This window comes from Acanthochromis polyacanthus, chromosome 19 (genome assembly GCF_021347895.1).
Source record: "Acanthochromis polyacanthus isolate Apoly-LR-REF ecotype Palm Island chromosome 19, KAUST_Apoly_ChrSc, whole genome shotgun sequence".
Classification (NCBI taxonomy): domain Eukaryota; kingdom Metazoa; phylum Chordata; class Actinopteri; family Pomacentridae; genus Acanthochromis; species Acanthochromis polyacanthus.
Window position 1 is genome coordinate 8,299,939 of NC_067131.1, and position 15,808 is coordinate 8,315,746.

Here is a 15,808-nt window from a genome sequence, read left to right on the forward strand (position 1 = left end):
TATATATTTGTAGAAAACAAGCAAATATGAACATTTTAGAAGCTGCAAACTATGAATGTTTGACATTTTTGCTGAACAAATAACTTAAACGACTAATCGACTGTCAAGATTTTTGTCATTTTCTTTTCTGCTTATTAACTAACCAATAAATTTATCAGTAGATGAATCCTTTTAGCATTAAATGGAGGTATATAGATAAATGGCAGACAAAACAATGCCACAAGAAGACAGAATTAGCTAAATGGAAACTAATTTCAAAAAGAAAAGTGACAAACTCTCAAAACAAAATGGGCTTTTCCCAAACAATAACTGGTGACTCCCTCCAGCCAAGCAGGGAGTCACACTGCCTGTGATACTCCATTCATTCAAAAAAAAAAGGACAAAAATGTCTTAATAAAGAGACAAACTATGTGAGCTCTAACTGACCATGTGCTTCCTGTCCGGTCTGCGGTTTGAAGCCCAGTAATTAGGAAGATGCTAATGGTTCTGACAGCTCGGAGTCCTTAGAAAGCTTCAAATGTCGCTTCAATTAGACGGCACCCTGAATACGTCTTGTGTGGCATCATCATTCACTCCACTCAGAGGCTGGAAATACAACTGTCTGGCCTAAATCTGCACATAACAGTCTGATTTTTTTTTATTAAAATCTCACATCCGTGACACACATATGAACCCTGAAGAGGCAGTCAGCTCATCAGCGTCCTCCACAAGTGCATCAAAATCTCTCCAAATTGAGCCACGCAGATTCTAAACATACATGTTTATTCATGCTGATTTTAAAATCCAACATTATTTCCTGCTTGGTTGATCGACATTTTGATGGCCACGCTCACAAAGGCACTTTAATGTTGTCATTAGTTATGCTTCTCTGGTGGCCAAAAGATGGATCCTTAAGTCCCGGGATCCAATAAGGTTGTATATGAATGGTTGGAGGAGATAAACTACATCAAATAAATGAAAGAAAGACTCATTCACTGATGGAAGACGAGGGGAAAAGCCTGTTAATTAAAAATATGAAAATGAACAAAATCTCTGACACAGTTTTGGGCCCATCTGAACAGCTACAGTAATTCTCTCTTCACCTTATATGAACTTCATTTAATTAACAGGGAGATGAAAAGTATCCTAAACCAATTTCTGTTTTTTTTTTTTTTTTCCCCGAGCAGGACCTGGTTTTCACACATGATGAAGATGAAAATAATGTTTTGCATTCATACAAATAATTTAAAATATTTGGGTAATTCCTGCTTTATCATTCAGTTGATTAACATTGTTCAAAAGAATGTGTGTTTTTTCTCTCTTGGCTTTCCAAACTAAAATGAAAACGCTGGTATTTACAGCTTGTCTGACATAAATCTGACATTAAAGTCTGCTGATTGACTGGATGCTTTGGGACAGACAACAAATGGCAGTTAACCTGCACACAAAAGGTCAACACATATTTACATTTGTGAAAAAACTTTCAGAAGCAAATAAAAACAATTTACATTTTTTTACCGGTACAATTAAAACAATTTTGTCAAATTTTCCTTATCTTATTAATAGAATAATGCAATAATGATTAAATTTAAAGCACAGAAACGGTCACGTATTTAGCATTTTGTTCATTTGTTTTGTAAAGACACCAGTTAAGATATTAGTTTGAGAAATTATTATTTGATTTATTATCATGGTTTGTGAGTGCATGACCCTAATGCTAAGTTTTTTTGTGTTTTACTTATTTGCTTTAGGTGACATATGTACTGATTTAGCTGTTTTCAGTCAACAATTATTTCTTCATTCTGCAACATGTATATATTATATATGTATGTGGTTGCAAAGTGTTTTTCTTTGTTTTGTAGTATTTTGTGCCTAGATATGTTTGCCGATTGTCTTGTGAACAGTCAGAACTCAGAATAAAGAAAGATTTGTCATTTGAATGCACTTTAACACAATAGAATCAATCAGAATTGTCCAAAATGGCTAATTTGTGTGTTTACAGCAGCAAGCACTGCTAACAATCTGGACATGTCTGTTGTAAATATATGGTTTCCAGTCATTCCAGTCAGTAACAGAGAGGAAACTCGCCTCTTTTAAAATTAAATTCAGATTTCAAAGAATGGAGAGCAACCAGATCTGAAAGAATGACTAATTTGTCTTCTCAGATTTCCTCTGACTCGAAACCAAACAGATGAAAAAAATAAGACTGAGAGTCGAGACTTTGATGAGAGCATGGCAGCTTCAGTTGGCCTTTGCTTTTTTAACTTTCATCTTTGACAAGGCACAAGTGTAAATAATAAAATGAAAGACGGATGAAATCAATTTAGCTGCGTCAGTTTTCGGGGTCCAGGTGTGGCATTTCTGGCTTCCTGTCACAAAGTGATGACTTGGAGACTGTGCTGACTTTTTAAAATATTGTACATCACAATAAAAATCAAATAGTTACAGCAAAAACACACACATCATGAAGCCACTTTGTACTAGGAGTTTATGCTCCCCTTCAAAATAAAGATCATGGATTGAAATATCCGCAAAAAGCACATTTAATTTATCACTTAAGTCAAACTTTATATCAAAGTTGAGGTGAAAATATTGCAGTGGTCACGTTTATCAGCTTATTAACCTGCTTTACTCATTCTGTGGCTACTAACAACCTTTAGCAGCAAGTTTAATCAAAATTTTAAAATCGAAAGAACAAAACTAAATTGGATTAACAACAGAGAGTTTGCATAAAATGATAATCAAAGTCTCTTAGTGAATATCTAAATGGACCACAGCCATCTTTTGTGCTATTAATTATGCTAAAGTGTTTTCGACTAAGACATATCATAATATCTACTTTGAAAAAGGCCCGTTTTCAGTCCTTGTTTTGTGATCCAGCTGCCACAGCACCCATAAATCAAACTCTTCTGAGCAGCATCTGTAAGTTACTCCGTCAGCGAGAACTCCTGAAAGCAGCCAGAGATTAAACTTAGATTTATTCTTTCTTTTAATATATTACACAGTGCCAGGAGCTAATCCTGCATAGTTGAACAGAAGGAACGGGCTCCCGTTGTTGTGCCTTGGTATAAAATGATCAGTTGCTATTGATCAATAATTTAGACAAGTGCCAGATTATTGACAGGAAGACAAAATATGTTGGGTCGGCTATGTTTGAGAAATCCCCCCGTACACTCAATCACTGGAACAGAAATTGCTCTATAGTATATAATATCGTAGCAATGTTTCTCCCCCCCCCGCAGATCAATGCTAATTGAGGTCCGACATGATGAATGTGGTCTGAAACATTTTTAACCCACTGACTGCTGAGCTGCGCCACTATTGAATGGTTTTAATACTTTTTATGGCAGCATGTGAGTATTTTGTCTAATTCCTCATGATACAGGGACTTAAATCTTTTGCATTTTTGCATTCTGAGGAGGGAAAAGTGATGAAAAACAATGCTGGGTTTGGTTAACAGTGTGCGTCTACGGCATCCTGTGCAGCACGGATTGAAATTTCAAGACTTACCTTATAGCTAATGACACTGTGAAGCCTCCTCTGAGGGACAGCGGTACAATATGATGATCAGCACAGCCGACAGAAGGATGCTGGTCGATCCCTGAAGCCCCTAGAAGCACAACTCTCCCGGTGCACATTCAGCTCGTGGACAGCACGCAGCAGATGGGGTAAACCATGCCATCAAGTGGAAAATAGACCTGTTGTGTTGTCACAGAGACAAGTTACAATATAGTCTGCCAATTGGACCACCAGAGGAAACTGTAAGAAGGGCTTTTTAACAAGTAACAACAAGGGGGAAAGTATGTATTCTTAGTGTGCATTCACTGAAACAGGTAGTTAACGTCATCATAAAGCTTCTATTCACAATCTGCTAAAGTAATAAAACACTAAACTCTTCTGCTAAATCTCAGAGAAAGAGAGAGAACTGCTTATTTTTATTTACCTATCAGGGCATATTTAACACTGTAGACCATCGCATTCATTTGCTGTAGTTTAGAAGTCCTGCTCTCCAGTAACAGCTACACTGACTCATTGCTGCCACCTTGTGTCAGTTTAAATCACAGAGTGAGGAAAATGAAAGGCTTTGATAGCATCCTCTTGACAATCATAGGAATTAGAAGAACTGTACTTTTTACATAAAAGTGCCAAAAATGCTCATTTTCACTGATTAAGAAACTTAACAGATAATGTGGGTTTGGGTCATTAATTTGAATGTCAAATCTGCCCCTTCATTTGCCCAAAACCTCTTTCTTGAGTCTGTTAGTTGTCTACATAACACCTACTTAAACCAAGTGACATCCAGGCAAAATCAACCCAGATTAAATAAAGTTTTCTCATAAACATTAAGAAATCCTTAGTTCTTCCTAGGAGTAGCAGGGCAGGAACTCTGACATTTTTAGCAACACAGAAATCTCCTCACATTTTACATTTTCAAAATAAGAGCACTGGTATTGACTGAGTATTTTCTATGGATGAAGCAATCAGTAGGAGAGAAGTCAGATTGTGCATCTTTATACAAGAGTTGACCTTTTGATGTGATATAAAACTGGCAACAGTCATTCGTGGTGGCATTTCACACTTTAATGTTTCTTACATAATTCACATACTGAATTACAGGGCGACAGCATTTTCAACAGGTAACTGTTTACAAAATTCCTTCTGGAGACTCCATGGGGGAAACAGTGATGCTTATTTTAAACAAGGCTATGCATTAACTAACAGTGTGGTTTAAAGGGTTACTTCACTCACATCATAAAATGTTAATATTTGTCCATTTATCTCTGGGTACATCGAGCCATGCAAACAGTCTCACAACTCTCACTGGAAAACTGTAGAAAAACAGTGTGGTCTATGGATTATCCTGAGGAACCAGGACATTGGTTGCAGTTGAATCCTCTCTTTTTTTCCTTAGACTTTCTGAGTGAAATAACCCAGAAATGGCAGCCATGATAGGAGCTGGGCGAATTCTCTAAATTATAAGGAAAGGTGCTTTACTGCTTTCTTTTAGGTCTCCTTAAGTGGAGAGCATATTAGACCATCCTTCACAACAAGAGCAGAGATAATGCTGCCCCATAATTCCTTGCAGCAACAGCAACATTCAAGGTCTTTACCCAGTTGTGTGGGGATTTTGAATCCTTTATGTGCATAGGTTTACAATCAGATCAAAATCTGTTATAAGTCTCACATTAACCACAATAAAGGAGTCGGTCTTTCAATGAAAACAGATGTGGGTCACTTTTACTCAGATGATAATTCGCCACAATTGAAATGTAAGTCTGATATGTACACCAGCTGATTTGTAGTCATAATCCATTATGCCTTGCATAAATCGTTTTCATACAATCACACTGAATAGCTGGAATTCATGGTGATAAATATGTGTGGACAGAAGGGTGAGTGTAAGCAACCATTGTCAACGTGACAACCATTTTAGATCACTTGAGACTTAAGAAAATCCTTCTTTGATTTTAAGTCCATCCTCGGGAATGACGTAATATTTGTCATTGGATTGTTGCATCTTCATGAAAGGTAAGAACACACGGACCAAAGTGTCGAAAATGTGCTTTAAATAGTCCATCTTCAGAACATTGTACTCTCGCCACAGCAGATCCAAGTCAAAAACATCCGGCGTTGCAAAATTAAGTCTGATCCAATCCTCGCAGCACCGTGGTTGTGTTTTCCCCAAGTCCGTACGCATTCTCCCGCTTTGCTCGACCTCGTGACTTTTTCCATCGAGATCAAGCAAAAGCATTTTGGAAAAAGACGGGAGGACATTTTTTCTAACCATTCGACCGCAACCACTGTTTCTGGAAGACACGTGGTCAGAACCACAAACAAAACTGCATTCACCTTCACTGTTTGTAGGCAGCAGAAGACTCCGTAGTGAAGATAATAAAACAAATAAAACCCAATGGCAGCACAAAAGTAGCGGAAAGTGATAGAATATTTTGGTGCGCTTTGTATGAATAGGCCCTTTAAGCTTGCACATATAGTACATGCAAAATAAAATGTTCAATTAAACTCAAACATTTTGAAATGTTTCCAAATGAAACATAATTGCTTTGTACTTTGTTGAAAAAAAAACAACAAAACAATACACTGTACTTTGGTTAGAACTGCTTTTCTATAAAGCCACAATATTACAACACTAAATGATTAAGGAATAGTGCAGTGACATCTTTTGGACGTGAGGCAGCAATTCTTAAAAGTACATGGCTTTCTTCAGTCATCTGCAAAACTAGACTTACTGTCAGTTCCATCCTAAATTTGGATCATCAGTCACTTCTAGTGAATTGCTTTTTGCCTGAATTGTTTTGCCACTAAAACATGAGTGCAACACATGCAGGTCTTTCTAAACTATCCTGGCAGTTCTCATAACAACTCACATGTCCATGTGATGCAGCTGAAAGTGGCTGCTGTTATGAAGACACCTGAAAAAAAAGTTCAGCAAAAGTTGATAAAAACTGATCGACTGCCCCTGCCATCATTTCTGTCAGTCTTATCCAAACAGGCTGGTGATAAATCCGTCGTGATGAGTCCTGGCTATATTTGTTGACAGATTTCTTCATAAATATGTCAGAAACTCATAAAGTACAGAATATATACTGCTGATAGTACCCACCTGTGTGCGCTTGTTGGACAGACAGATTGCCCTTTGGCTATATCTGCAGATTGATAAAGGGAGCAAACCCCAGTACATCCTGAAGAAGTACCAGCGCCCTCTGCAGAGGCGGTTCGACATCAATCACCACGTTGCGCTTCCGTAAAGGATCGAGGCTCGACTCTGTCACATTGTGACAGTGATTCACCTTCAGGGACTGCAGCTTGGGGCAATACTCTGCAAGAGTCCTGTGAGCACAGCATGCAGAAGATCACATGGACGGGTGAACAAGTGAGGTGGTGCATGTCAAAGTGTGACACAAACTCAGTTGGAATACACTTGAAAATAAGATATATACCTGATGGACTGGTTCCTGACCCGCAGGCAACCTGTCAGGTCCAGCTGCTCCAGGCCCCTGCAGTTCTTGGCCACTTCCTCCACTGACTCGTCTGTAACATTGGCATTGACTGCCAGAGATAAAGACTTCAACTGCAAACACTTCTTAGCCAGGTAGCAGATGGCGTCGTCCTTCAGCTGGCGGCAGGCGGTGAGGTCGATTGACTGCAGCCCCCCGCAGTGGTCAGCCAGGCTGCGCAGGGACAGGCTGTCCACCCATTCGCAGTGCGCCAGGCCGAGGTGCTGGAGGTGCATGCAGCTCAAGGACACGGCCACCAGGGAGTGGCGGGTGAGCCAAGCACATCCGCTCATGTCCACTTTCTGCAGATGCTGGTTCTGACCGATAACTGGCAGCAGCTCCTGGTCTGTCACCCAGTCTGAACAGTTCTGCAGGGACAGGTTCTGGAGAACTTTATTGTCCTTTAACATGGAGCAGAAGGCTTCCTTGGGAATGCATGGTCCAATCTAGAAATATCACAGCAGAGCACATTCTTCAAGAGCATGTAAAGCAGGTAAATATGTGTTGGTATAAAGGACTGAAAGTTTCATCAGTACTTACAGGGGACAGATTAAAAGTCCTGCAGTTGGCTAGGTACACCTGGATGAGGCTCTGAAACTGCTTGCTCACCCTCTGCAGGCTGACAAGGTGTTGAAGTGGCAAGTAGCACAAAATATGTGGAACAAGCACATCCTCCCAGGGCAGGTCCAACAGGCATCTGCTGAAATGCAAACCTTGTGACAGCTGAACTTTGACACTGGATGCCATGAATGCTAAAGCGTTTCAACAGAAACACAGTGCAACGCTGACAAATGCTTTAGAAATTAATAATAATGTCACCAGTTCACATGAGCAGGAGACACTGGTATTTCAGCCTTGCCACTGCAGTGTATAGCTGAGTAGAGGCTAGCTGCCATAAATAAATGGGACCAGCTACATTTCAGCTTGTTGTTACTCGCAAGATATCGTTGCTAGCCAAGAAGCTAGCCTGCCGGGGAACCCGCTCCAGCTGCTTTTCACATACAAAACTTCCCTGAAAAGGTACTTACGTTGGCATTTTAGCTTCTTCGTCCATTATGAGCCGGCTATGTTATACAGCGTTTCTAAAGACGTGCTGTTCTTTACATTGGTACCAAAATAACGTATTTTCCTTTAGCATCTTGCAAACCGTTCGAGGTGTAACCAAAACCCAAAGCCGCCTTCAGGGACTGTCGAAAATATATAGATTCATTCCGGCGCGGGAGGAACATAAAGTATTGCAAAAACGTTGCAAATTTATGGGAGAAAAAAAGGCAGAAATTGGTGACACAAACGATAATCTCACAAATGCAAACTGTATCGATAAGGTCAAGTTGTCCCTTAAAACTCAAGTAGTTTTTTTTTTTAATTCTATTGGAATAGAAAAAATAGCAGTTACTGTCTACGGGGCTTGTTTCCCAAATCAGTAACTATCTTCATATTTTAACTCGGTAAATACGTTCTAATTTGTTGCTGATATGCAAAATAATTCCTATTTACTTAGATTATTTAGGTCGACGATGATAATGAGAGTTAGCGTTTACGTGAGACAATTGAACGCAGCAGTTGTAATTTTCCGGGTTTACGTCAATGGCTATGTTCAAGGCAATTTATGCATTGATTTGCTATAAATGTTATGAAATAATTCCTTGACATGGTTTACAGAGACCCCATATACTCTTCCAATGAAGGATTTGTCAGCATTGACTGGTTTCATGCTGATTTGTTAAAATACTTTATTGACAAAACAATGTCAGCAGTATATCAATTCATCACAATATTAGTTACAGAGTAACCTATGTGGAGCGCTTATCATGAAAAAGAAAAAATAGGCCAATAAAAGTGTGTCCAGACTCTACTTTGCATTAACTTTAGACCACAAGATTAGACAATGGAGCAAAATAAACAGTTATTACCTCATAAGTAGAGAACTGCTGCCACAAATGGAAAAAAAAAGTGGGGAAAAACAATGCAAATATTGAATTTTACAGCTAATGGCAATGACAGCTAATGACAGTTTTTGTAACTGTCAATTGTAAATATGAAATAATGCAGCCCAAAATTAATGTATTCTGCTGCAGACCCAAATTAGTTTATTTTGAGTATTTAATTTCTGAATTCCAATTAGCTGCAACCATTTTCACTTCAGCTGTTGAACAATTGGCCATCCTGCTCGCTCACCTCTGCCCACAAGAACAATGAAGTCAGTCATGCTGAACAATTGCTGACCCATGAGTTATGTTTCAGTGAATGAGACGAGCCAACAGGATAGCTGAGTGAATACTCACTCTTGACTGACTGCAGTCCCATAAACAAGCCACAGAACAAGCATGGCAAATAAATCAATCTATGATTTCTCTGCTGAGACCCTGGATGGACAGCCGGTTCCGCTCAGTAACTACAGGGGTAAAGTACTTCTCATCGTCAACGTTGCCACCTTCTGAGGGTCAACAATAGAGGAGGTGATATTATAGTCAGACCACGTTACCTCATAACTCATAACCTGTTCGGTCATTTTATTGAAGGGATTTGATTTTATTGTCCTCTTCTCTTCAGTACCACAGACTGAATGCACTGATGGAAATGTACGGTGACCTCAACTTCACCGTCTTAGGATTCTCCTGCAACCAGTTCGGTCTTCAGGCACCTGGTAGGTACAAAGACACCTTACTGAAGTCATGGAATAATGTTGAGGCATTTGTGCATTTCAATTTTAAGCTATTTTATATTTGTTTTCCAATATTTCCCAATGAAAATATGATTGCATTTACTCCACTAGATTTATGTGACGGTTACATTTTACTAGCTTCTTTTCAGATTTCGATTTTGCATTTAAAAAAAGACAATAAACCTATAAGATCTAACACATTGTTAAAATTAAACTAGTGTTGTGACCCATTGATAAAAACAGTGGGCTTCTTTTACAAGTGACCATATTTAAGGAAATGTTACAGGCCCTGTATTTTGCAACAAGGAAAAAATACAGCCCACAATAAATGGGTACAGACTGTGCAGAACATTGTTTTCTCTCATACTTCACTATTCATCTCAAAATAATATGTGCCATTCTAGAACAACAACTGGAGTGAACTATAGTATTGTTAAAACTACCTAAACCTCAAATAACTTCTATATCAATCAAAGTAAAATCTAAGTATTCAATCAGAAGGGATATTTTTTTACAGAATGACTACTTTAAGTATAATTGATTACAACTAAACTACTAATACTTACTGTCTTGTTTTAAAGAGAGATTTTACATGCATATTTTGGCACTTTTACCTAAATTAATCAGTCTGAACACGAAAACAATGCATTTATCTGATATACTCTACATGCTTTGGCATATAATTTTCATTATTAAAACACATTAGGTATAATCTTTTTTAAATATATCTTTGTAGAGGTGAATCATGAAACCCTCAATATTCTGAAGTATGTGAGACCTGGTGGGGGATTTGTGCCAAAGTTTCCTGTCTTTGGCAAAGTTGAGGTGAACGGATTAAATGAAGACCCTCTTTTCACCTACCTAAAGGTATAGTTTGTTTTGCACAGAGTTTGAACTAAAGAGACATTTTCCTGCCAGCACTGCAGCTGCAAAACCCAGACATGCTGTCATTTCTTCTTTGCTACAGGAAACACTGCCATTCGTGAACCCTGTTATTGGAGAAATGAAAAAACTATTCTGGTCTCCAATAAAAGTGAACGACATTCGGTGGAATTTTGAGAAGTTTCTCATTACTGCAGATGGCACGCCCTTTAAAAGGTAAAATCATAAACAATAAACCTCGAGATAGTTTAATCTTTTCCTTAATTGTTACAATAGATCCAATATTTTCTCTTTGCTGCAGGTATGATCTTCACTGCCCCATCGAGAAAGTGGAGAAAGACATAACAGAACTTATCTGATGGACTTTCTTCAAGTTGTCTACAGTGGCAGAGTGATGATCCCCCAGTAAATGCAAATGTGCACCTGAGCTGGATCTGATGGAAAGAGGAACATGCCTCAGAGCTTCGGTGTATTCACTCTGAGAACAAGTTCCCTTCAGCCACTGGAAGAGTTTTCATGTCACTGTCACATTCATTTCTCTCCAATGTGATGGTATCTGCTACTCAAAAATAAATATAAATAAAACATATATAAGACAATACTCAGGTGCTCGTGGTTAGTTTTGTTGTAACGGCTGTTACTATACCGAATGGGTCACTTGGGAGTTACTAGTCACTGATGTGAGAAGTATTTAAATTATTTTTTTTTACTTTACTAAAAGAATTAGAATAATATTGTTAAAGTACTCCAATATAAATGAAAAACTTTTGTTCAAAATGTTATTTCACTGATAGATAACATTCTAAATTACATGAATAGATTGTTAATACTGATACATCAGTGTGAAAGCAGTATTTTACCGTTCTTGTTAGTTGAGGTGGAGCTGGTTTTATCTACTTTAGCTGTCTCACCTAGTCCAGAGGTCACACAAGCCTGTATTTGTCACTCATTGGAATCTTGGTTTAGCACACCTTGCTAGTAAAAGGTTGAACCCCCTTTTGCCTTCAGAACTGCCTTGATTCTTCGTGGCATATTTTCAATAAGGTGTTGAAAACATTCCTCAGAGATTTTGATCTATACTGACAGACAGCTGCTGCAGATTTGTTGGATGCACATGCATGATGCAAATATCCCATTCCACCACATCCTAAAAGTGCTCTATTGGATTGAGATCTGGTGACTATGGAGGCCATTGGAGTACAGTGAACTTATTGTCATGCTCAAGAAACCAGTTTGAGATGATTTGAGTTTTGTGACATGGTGCATTCTCTTGCTGGAAGTAGCATCAGAAGATGGATGTACTGTGGTCATAAAGGGATGGACATGTTCAGCAACAATACTCAGGTAAGCTGTGGCATTTAAACAATGTTCAAATGGTACTACTTGTGCTGAGAAAATTGTACATCATTGCACCGCCACCAGCAGCCTGAACCATTGATACAAGGCAGGACTGATTCATGCTTTCATGTTGTTTATGCCAAATTCTGACCATCTGAATGTCCCAGCTGAAGTCAAGACTCGTCAGACTAGGCAACGTTCTTCCAATCTTTTATTGTCCAATTTAGGTGAGCCTGTGCCAGTAAGACTCTACAATATTATTTATGACACAAATCCACCTTAATAATTAAAATCTTTATAGTAAGTAAGGACCCCACAATAATATTGATTATGAACACTGACTTGACTAATTGAAATATTAAAATCAGTGGAAATCATTTTTGATACACTGCTGTACATTAAAACTTGAGGCCTTCAATAGAAATCAATATAATTATTCTATATTTTAATATCAATCTAATTTAAAAATAAATCCTAATAATTACGTTTTCACAAGAGGAATACAAATATCAATTTAAGAACTCCGATTCAAACCTGCCAGCCTTGTAGTTTTTCCCACCAATCAGAAGTGGTTGCCATGCTGAACAGATTCCGCCGACTAATCGAACACCTCTTTTCTCAATGTGGGCTTGTGCAAAAGTCAACTTTATCAGCAACAGAATATTTGTAATCACTAGTACTTAAAAAAAAATAAAATCCACGAATTGGTGTCTGAATGTAGAGAACAACTAGACCGTAAGTAAATTAATTTCCTCTTAAATTGTACCAATTGTACTGCTCTACCTGGAAAGAACTGCCAATTTTGTTGTAAATTTTAAATCTTTGTTAATAATAATAATAATAATAATAATAATCCTCTTCCGTCCAGCAGGTGGCGGAAATTCATCACCAACTTCCGTCGAACTTCCTGAGATGCGCATGTGCAATACCACTTCTGTCAGACAGCAGCAGCCTGTAAACATGGCTGGTGTTGGTTTCCGACGGTGGGCCCAAGTCCTTTCAAAGGGCAAAAGGTCTGGCATTTCAGCCCTTTTGTCGGGAAATAGAGCTGGTCAGTTGTTTGTTAATCTTTCGTCAAGCTCTGTAGCGAACATCTGTAAAGATATATGTCCGAGTTTAAATTTTAAAGCCTCTACTAGATGTAACCTTGACATGCTAACGTTAGCTAAGGCTAACCTGATCTGCTACCGTTGTTCTGAATGAAGCAAGCGGACGGAATAACATTGTTGTATCGTCACTGTTGTAAATACGACTTTGTTTATTCACATATGCATAAACTGTTAATTTATTGCAGCCTCTAGTGCGTCTAACGACAGTCTACCTGGTCCATACCCGAAGACCCCCGAGGAGAGAGCTGCTGCTGCAAAGAAGTACAACATGAGGGTTGAGGACTACGAACCACATCCCGACAACGGCGAGGGGTGGGCTTTATTTTGGAAAGACTGCTATTCATTATAGCTTAGACTGCAATTGTTTTCTTTGCAGTGATGTTTATACTGTAAAGGAGCTGTCTCCCTCATTTTTTCTAAGCCCGGAGATGCTGTTTGGCATGTGCAGAGCTTTCATGTTTATCTTGCGAAATTAACTCAGTATTCGTTCATTAAACAACCAGTGTGACAGATTATCATAAGCTGTCATGTGTTTTTATAGCTATGGTGACTACCCAAAGCTGCCAGACAGATCTCAGCATGAGAGAGACCCCTGGTACCAATGGGACCATCCTGACCTGAGGAGGAACTGGGGAGAGCCAGTAAGATACTGATGACATTTATTGCTGTTATTATTTTGTGGGGGTTGGTTTTTTTTTTCCTGAAGGAGTTGCAAATACATGATGGTCGGTATTGATGATTTGTAATAATGAATTGCAAAACAAAAGTGCAGGAGTTGATAGCATAATTTATCCATTAAAAAGCACTACTAAGAAATTAAGGTTTTGCTCCAGATCATTGTCTATATTAAAAATACCCTAATCATAAATAAATGCTCTTCTCCTGCATTCCTAGTTTTATTTACCAAATGTATTTTGGCATTGTCACTGACTTCTCATGCAACTCAGAATCATACATGTCATAGTCAATACACTAATTAATCACGCCTTCAGTGTTACCAGTCACAAAATCTAAAACATCTTTTTGAGATCTTTGGATGCTTAAGCAAGTAGTCATGCACAATGTTGGCCTCAAAATCAGTAAACAAGTTGCACATTTATCTTCCAATTTACGCACAGTAGTGTTTGCAGAGCCAGTGTAATAGCCCTACAGACTTTAGTAATTCTTCTGTGTGTTTAAACTTATTGAGCTATGCATGAGCCAAATATTATCCACCTAATTACAAAAATGACTTCAAGTCTTAACTCCTGTTTTTCTCCACTTGGACCTAAAGTGAACCCCTAGCAATACTAGATACTTTGTGTTTTTTTAAAAAAATACTGAGTATCTATTGAACAGAGTATATTGTCATTCGATTATTTAACTCAATGTTGACATCAGCCTCAGCAATAGTAACAGTATCAGTTGAGCTGTAGATTTAGTTTTTCAGTGTTGCCCCACGTCTACACATTTATTCTTACACATTTTATAGTTATTAGTACGGCAGTTTAGAAAGATGACGTGCAATTAGCATTCTATCATTTCAAATCTAAAGACTGTATTTGCATAATTTTGTATAGACTGGCTAGGTGCTCATTTTCTCCAAATCTTAGAAGTAAATGAGATAAGTCGTCTGTATGTATAATGTTGTTTTTCGACATTTAGACAGAGTTCAGTTCAGTTTGATATTACAGAGGTGCTGATTTCTGCACAGAGGCAGTGGTTCTGTGTAGTCACTAGTTGGCATAAATATCAAAACAAAGAGTTCTAACAGTTTGAGTTTGTCAATTACAGTTAATCAGTGATTTTTCTGTCTATTTTTTTAGATGCATTGGAATTTTGACATGTTCATTCGGAACCGTGTGGATACGTCTCCTAGCCCTGTGTCTTGGTCCACTATGTGCAAGCAACTGTTTGGCTTCATCGGCTTCATGTTGTTTATGTTCTACGTTGGGGAGAAATTCCCATCTTACCAACCTGTTGTAAGTACACACCATGCTAGGATGAATATTTTTGTATTGTAAACTAGTTTCAACAGGTTTACCTTGTAAAATTATTATACTGAATTTGGTTCAGTTTTATTTTACATGGTAATTTAGCTATTACCTTGGGGTCACAGTGAGATATAGGACAAAACCCCTAGAGTGGAGAGAGTTTACATACTTTTTTCTTTTGCTTTTTTGTCTAAGTCTGTTGGTTTATCTCTCTTTTTGGCTATGTGTATTGGTTATAGAGACATTCTGAACTGTGCCTTAGAGGTATTATCACAATACATGTCCTTATTCATTAGCGGAGTTACTATTCAAAAGAGATAGTCCTTACAGTTAGGGGGAAATGTTGTGACTATAACTTGATGTGTGTATGAAACAAAATCAAGGACGTTGGGTACTGTGTTTACTCTTTCTTCTGTTTTTCAGTCATTCTGTTACTGTTAGTCCTGCAGTAGTGTCACCACAATTTTTATTATAAATATCTTCTCTGTGAAATTGCATATGTTAAATCAATAGTAAAAATGTATAGTATAGTATTACCTTCATTGCAGTGTGACACCAATAGAAAAGATGCTGTTTATTTTTTCTTTATATAATAATGTTCATGTTTCATTAAAGCCTTTTTTCTCTGTTTCAGGCACCGAAGCAATATCCTTACAACAACCTGTACTTGGAGAGAGGAGGAGATCCTGAAAAAGAAGCAGAGGAAGTCAAAAATTATGAAATCTAATGAGTCTGATTCTACTTGTGTACATATATTTCTGTCAAAAATAAAGACTTATGGTTACAGTTGAAATTAGAGTCTCTGTGGTGTTTTATTTTGTATTTGGGAAGAATGCCAACTTTGTC

General features: G+C 38.0%; 3 protein-coding genes across 5 annotated transcripts; 2 read left to right on the top strand and 1 right to left on the bottom strand.

Annotated features, from left to right (window-relative positions):
* Positions 1 to 4,538: 4,538 nt before the first annotated feature.
* Positions 4,539 to 8,200, bottom strand: fbxl15 (F-box and leucine-rich repeat protein 15). 3 transcript variants are annotated; one of them, XM_022190974.2, is made up of 5 exons: positions 8,024 to 8,200; positions 7,536 to 7,695; positions 6,939 to 7,441; positions 6,602 to 6,828; positions 4,539 to 6,410 (listed from the first exon to the last, which is right to left on the bottom strand). In XM_022190974.2, exons 1-4 carry the CDS (start codon positions 8,047 to 8,049, stop codon positions 6,639 to 6,641), a joined length of 879 nt encoding a protein of 292 aa, XP_022046666.1. In that variant the 5' UTR covers positions 8,050 to 8,200; the 3' UTR covers positions 4,539 to 6,410; positions 6,602 to 6,638. The 3 variants fall into 3 exon arrangements, with proteins under 3 accessions (XP_022046666.1, XP_022046668.1, XP_022046665.1); XM_022190976.2 differs by having other exon boundaries at positions 4,539 to 6,828; positions 7,536 to 7,692; XM_022190973.2 differs by having other exon boundaries at positions 4,539 to 6,828.
* Positions 8,201 to 9,154: 954 nt separating this feature from the next.
* On the top strand, positions 9,155 to 11,143 carry gpx9 (glutathione peroxidase 9). Its single transcript, XM_022190979.2, has 5 exons — positions 9,155 to 9,454; positions 9,549 to 9,642; positions 10,397 to 10,527; positions 10,628 to 10,758; positions 10,844 to 11,143. Exons 1-5 carry the CDS (start codon positions 9,323 to 9,325, stop codon positions 10,899 to 10,901), a joined length of 546 nt encoding a protein of 181 aa, XP_022046671.2. The 5' UTR covers positions 9,155 to 9,322; the 3' UTR covers positions 10,902 to 11,143.
* A 1,618-nt stretch (positions 11,144 to 12,761) lies between these two features.
* ndufb8 (NADH:ubiquinone oxidoreductase subunit B8) lies at positions 12,762 to 15,755 on the top strand. The gene is made up of 5 exons (XM_022190978.2): positions 12,762 to 12,931; positions 13,175 to 13,301; positions 13,531 to 13,630; positions 14,795 to 14,950; positions 15,597 to 15,755. Exons 1-5 carry the CDS (start codon positions 12,793 to 12,795, stop codon positions 15,687 to 15,689), a joined length of 615 nt encoding a protein of 204 aa, XP_022046670.1. The 5' UTR covers positions 12,762 to 12,792; the 3' UTR covers positions 15,690 to 15,755.
* The last annotated feature ends 53 nt before the right edge of the window (positions 15,756 to 15,808 follow it).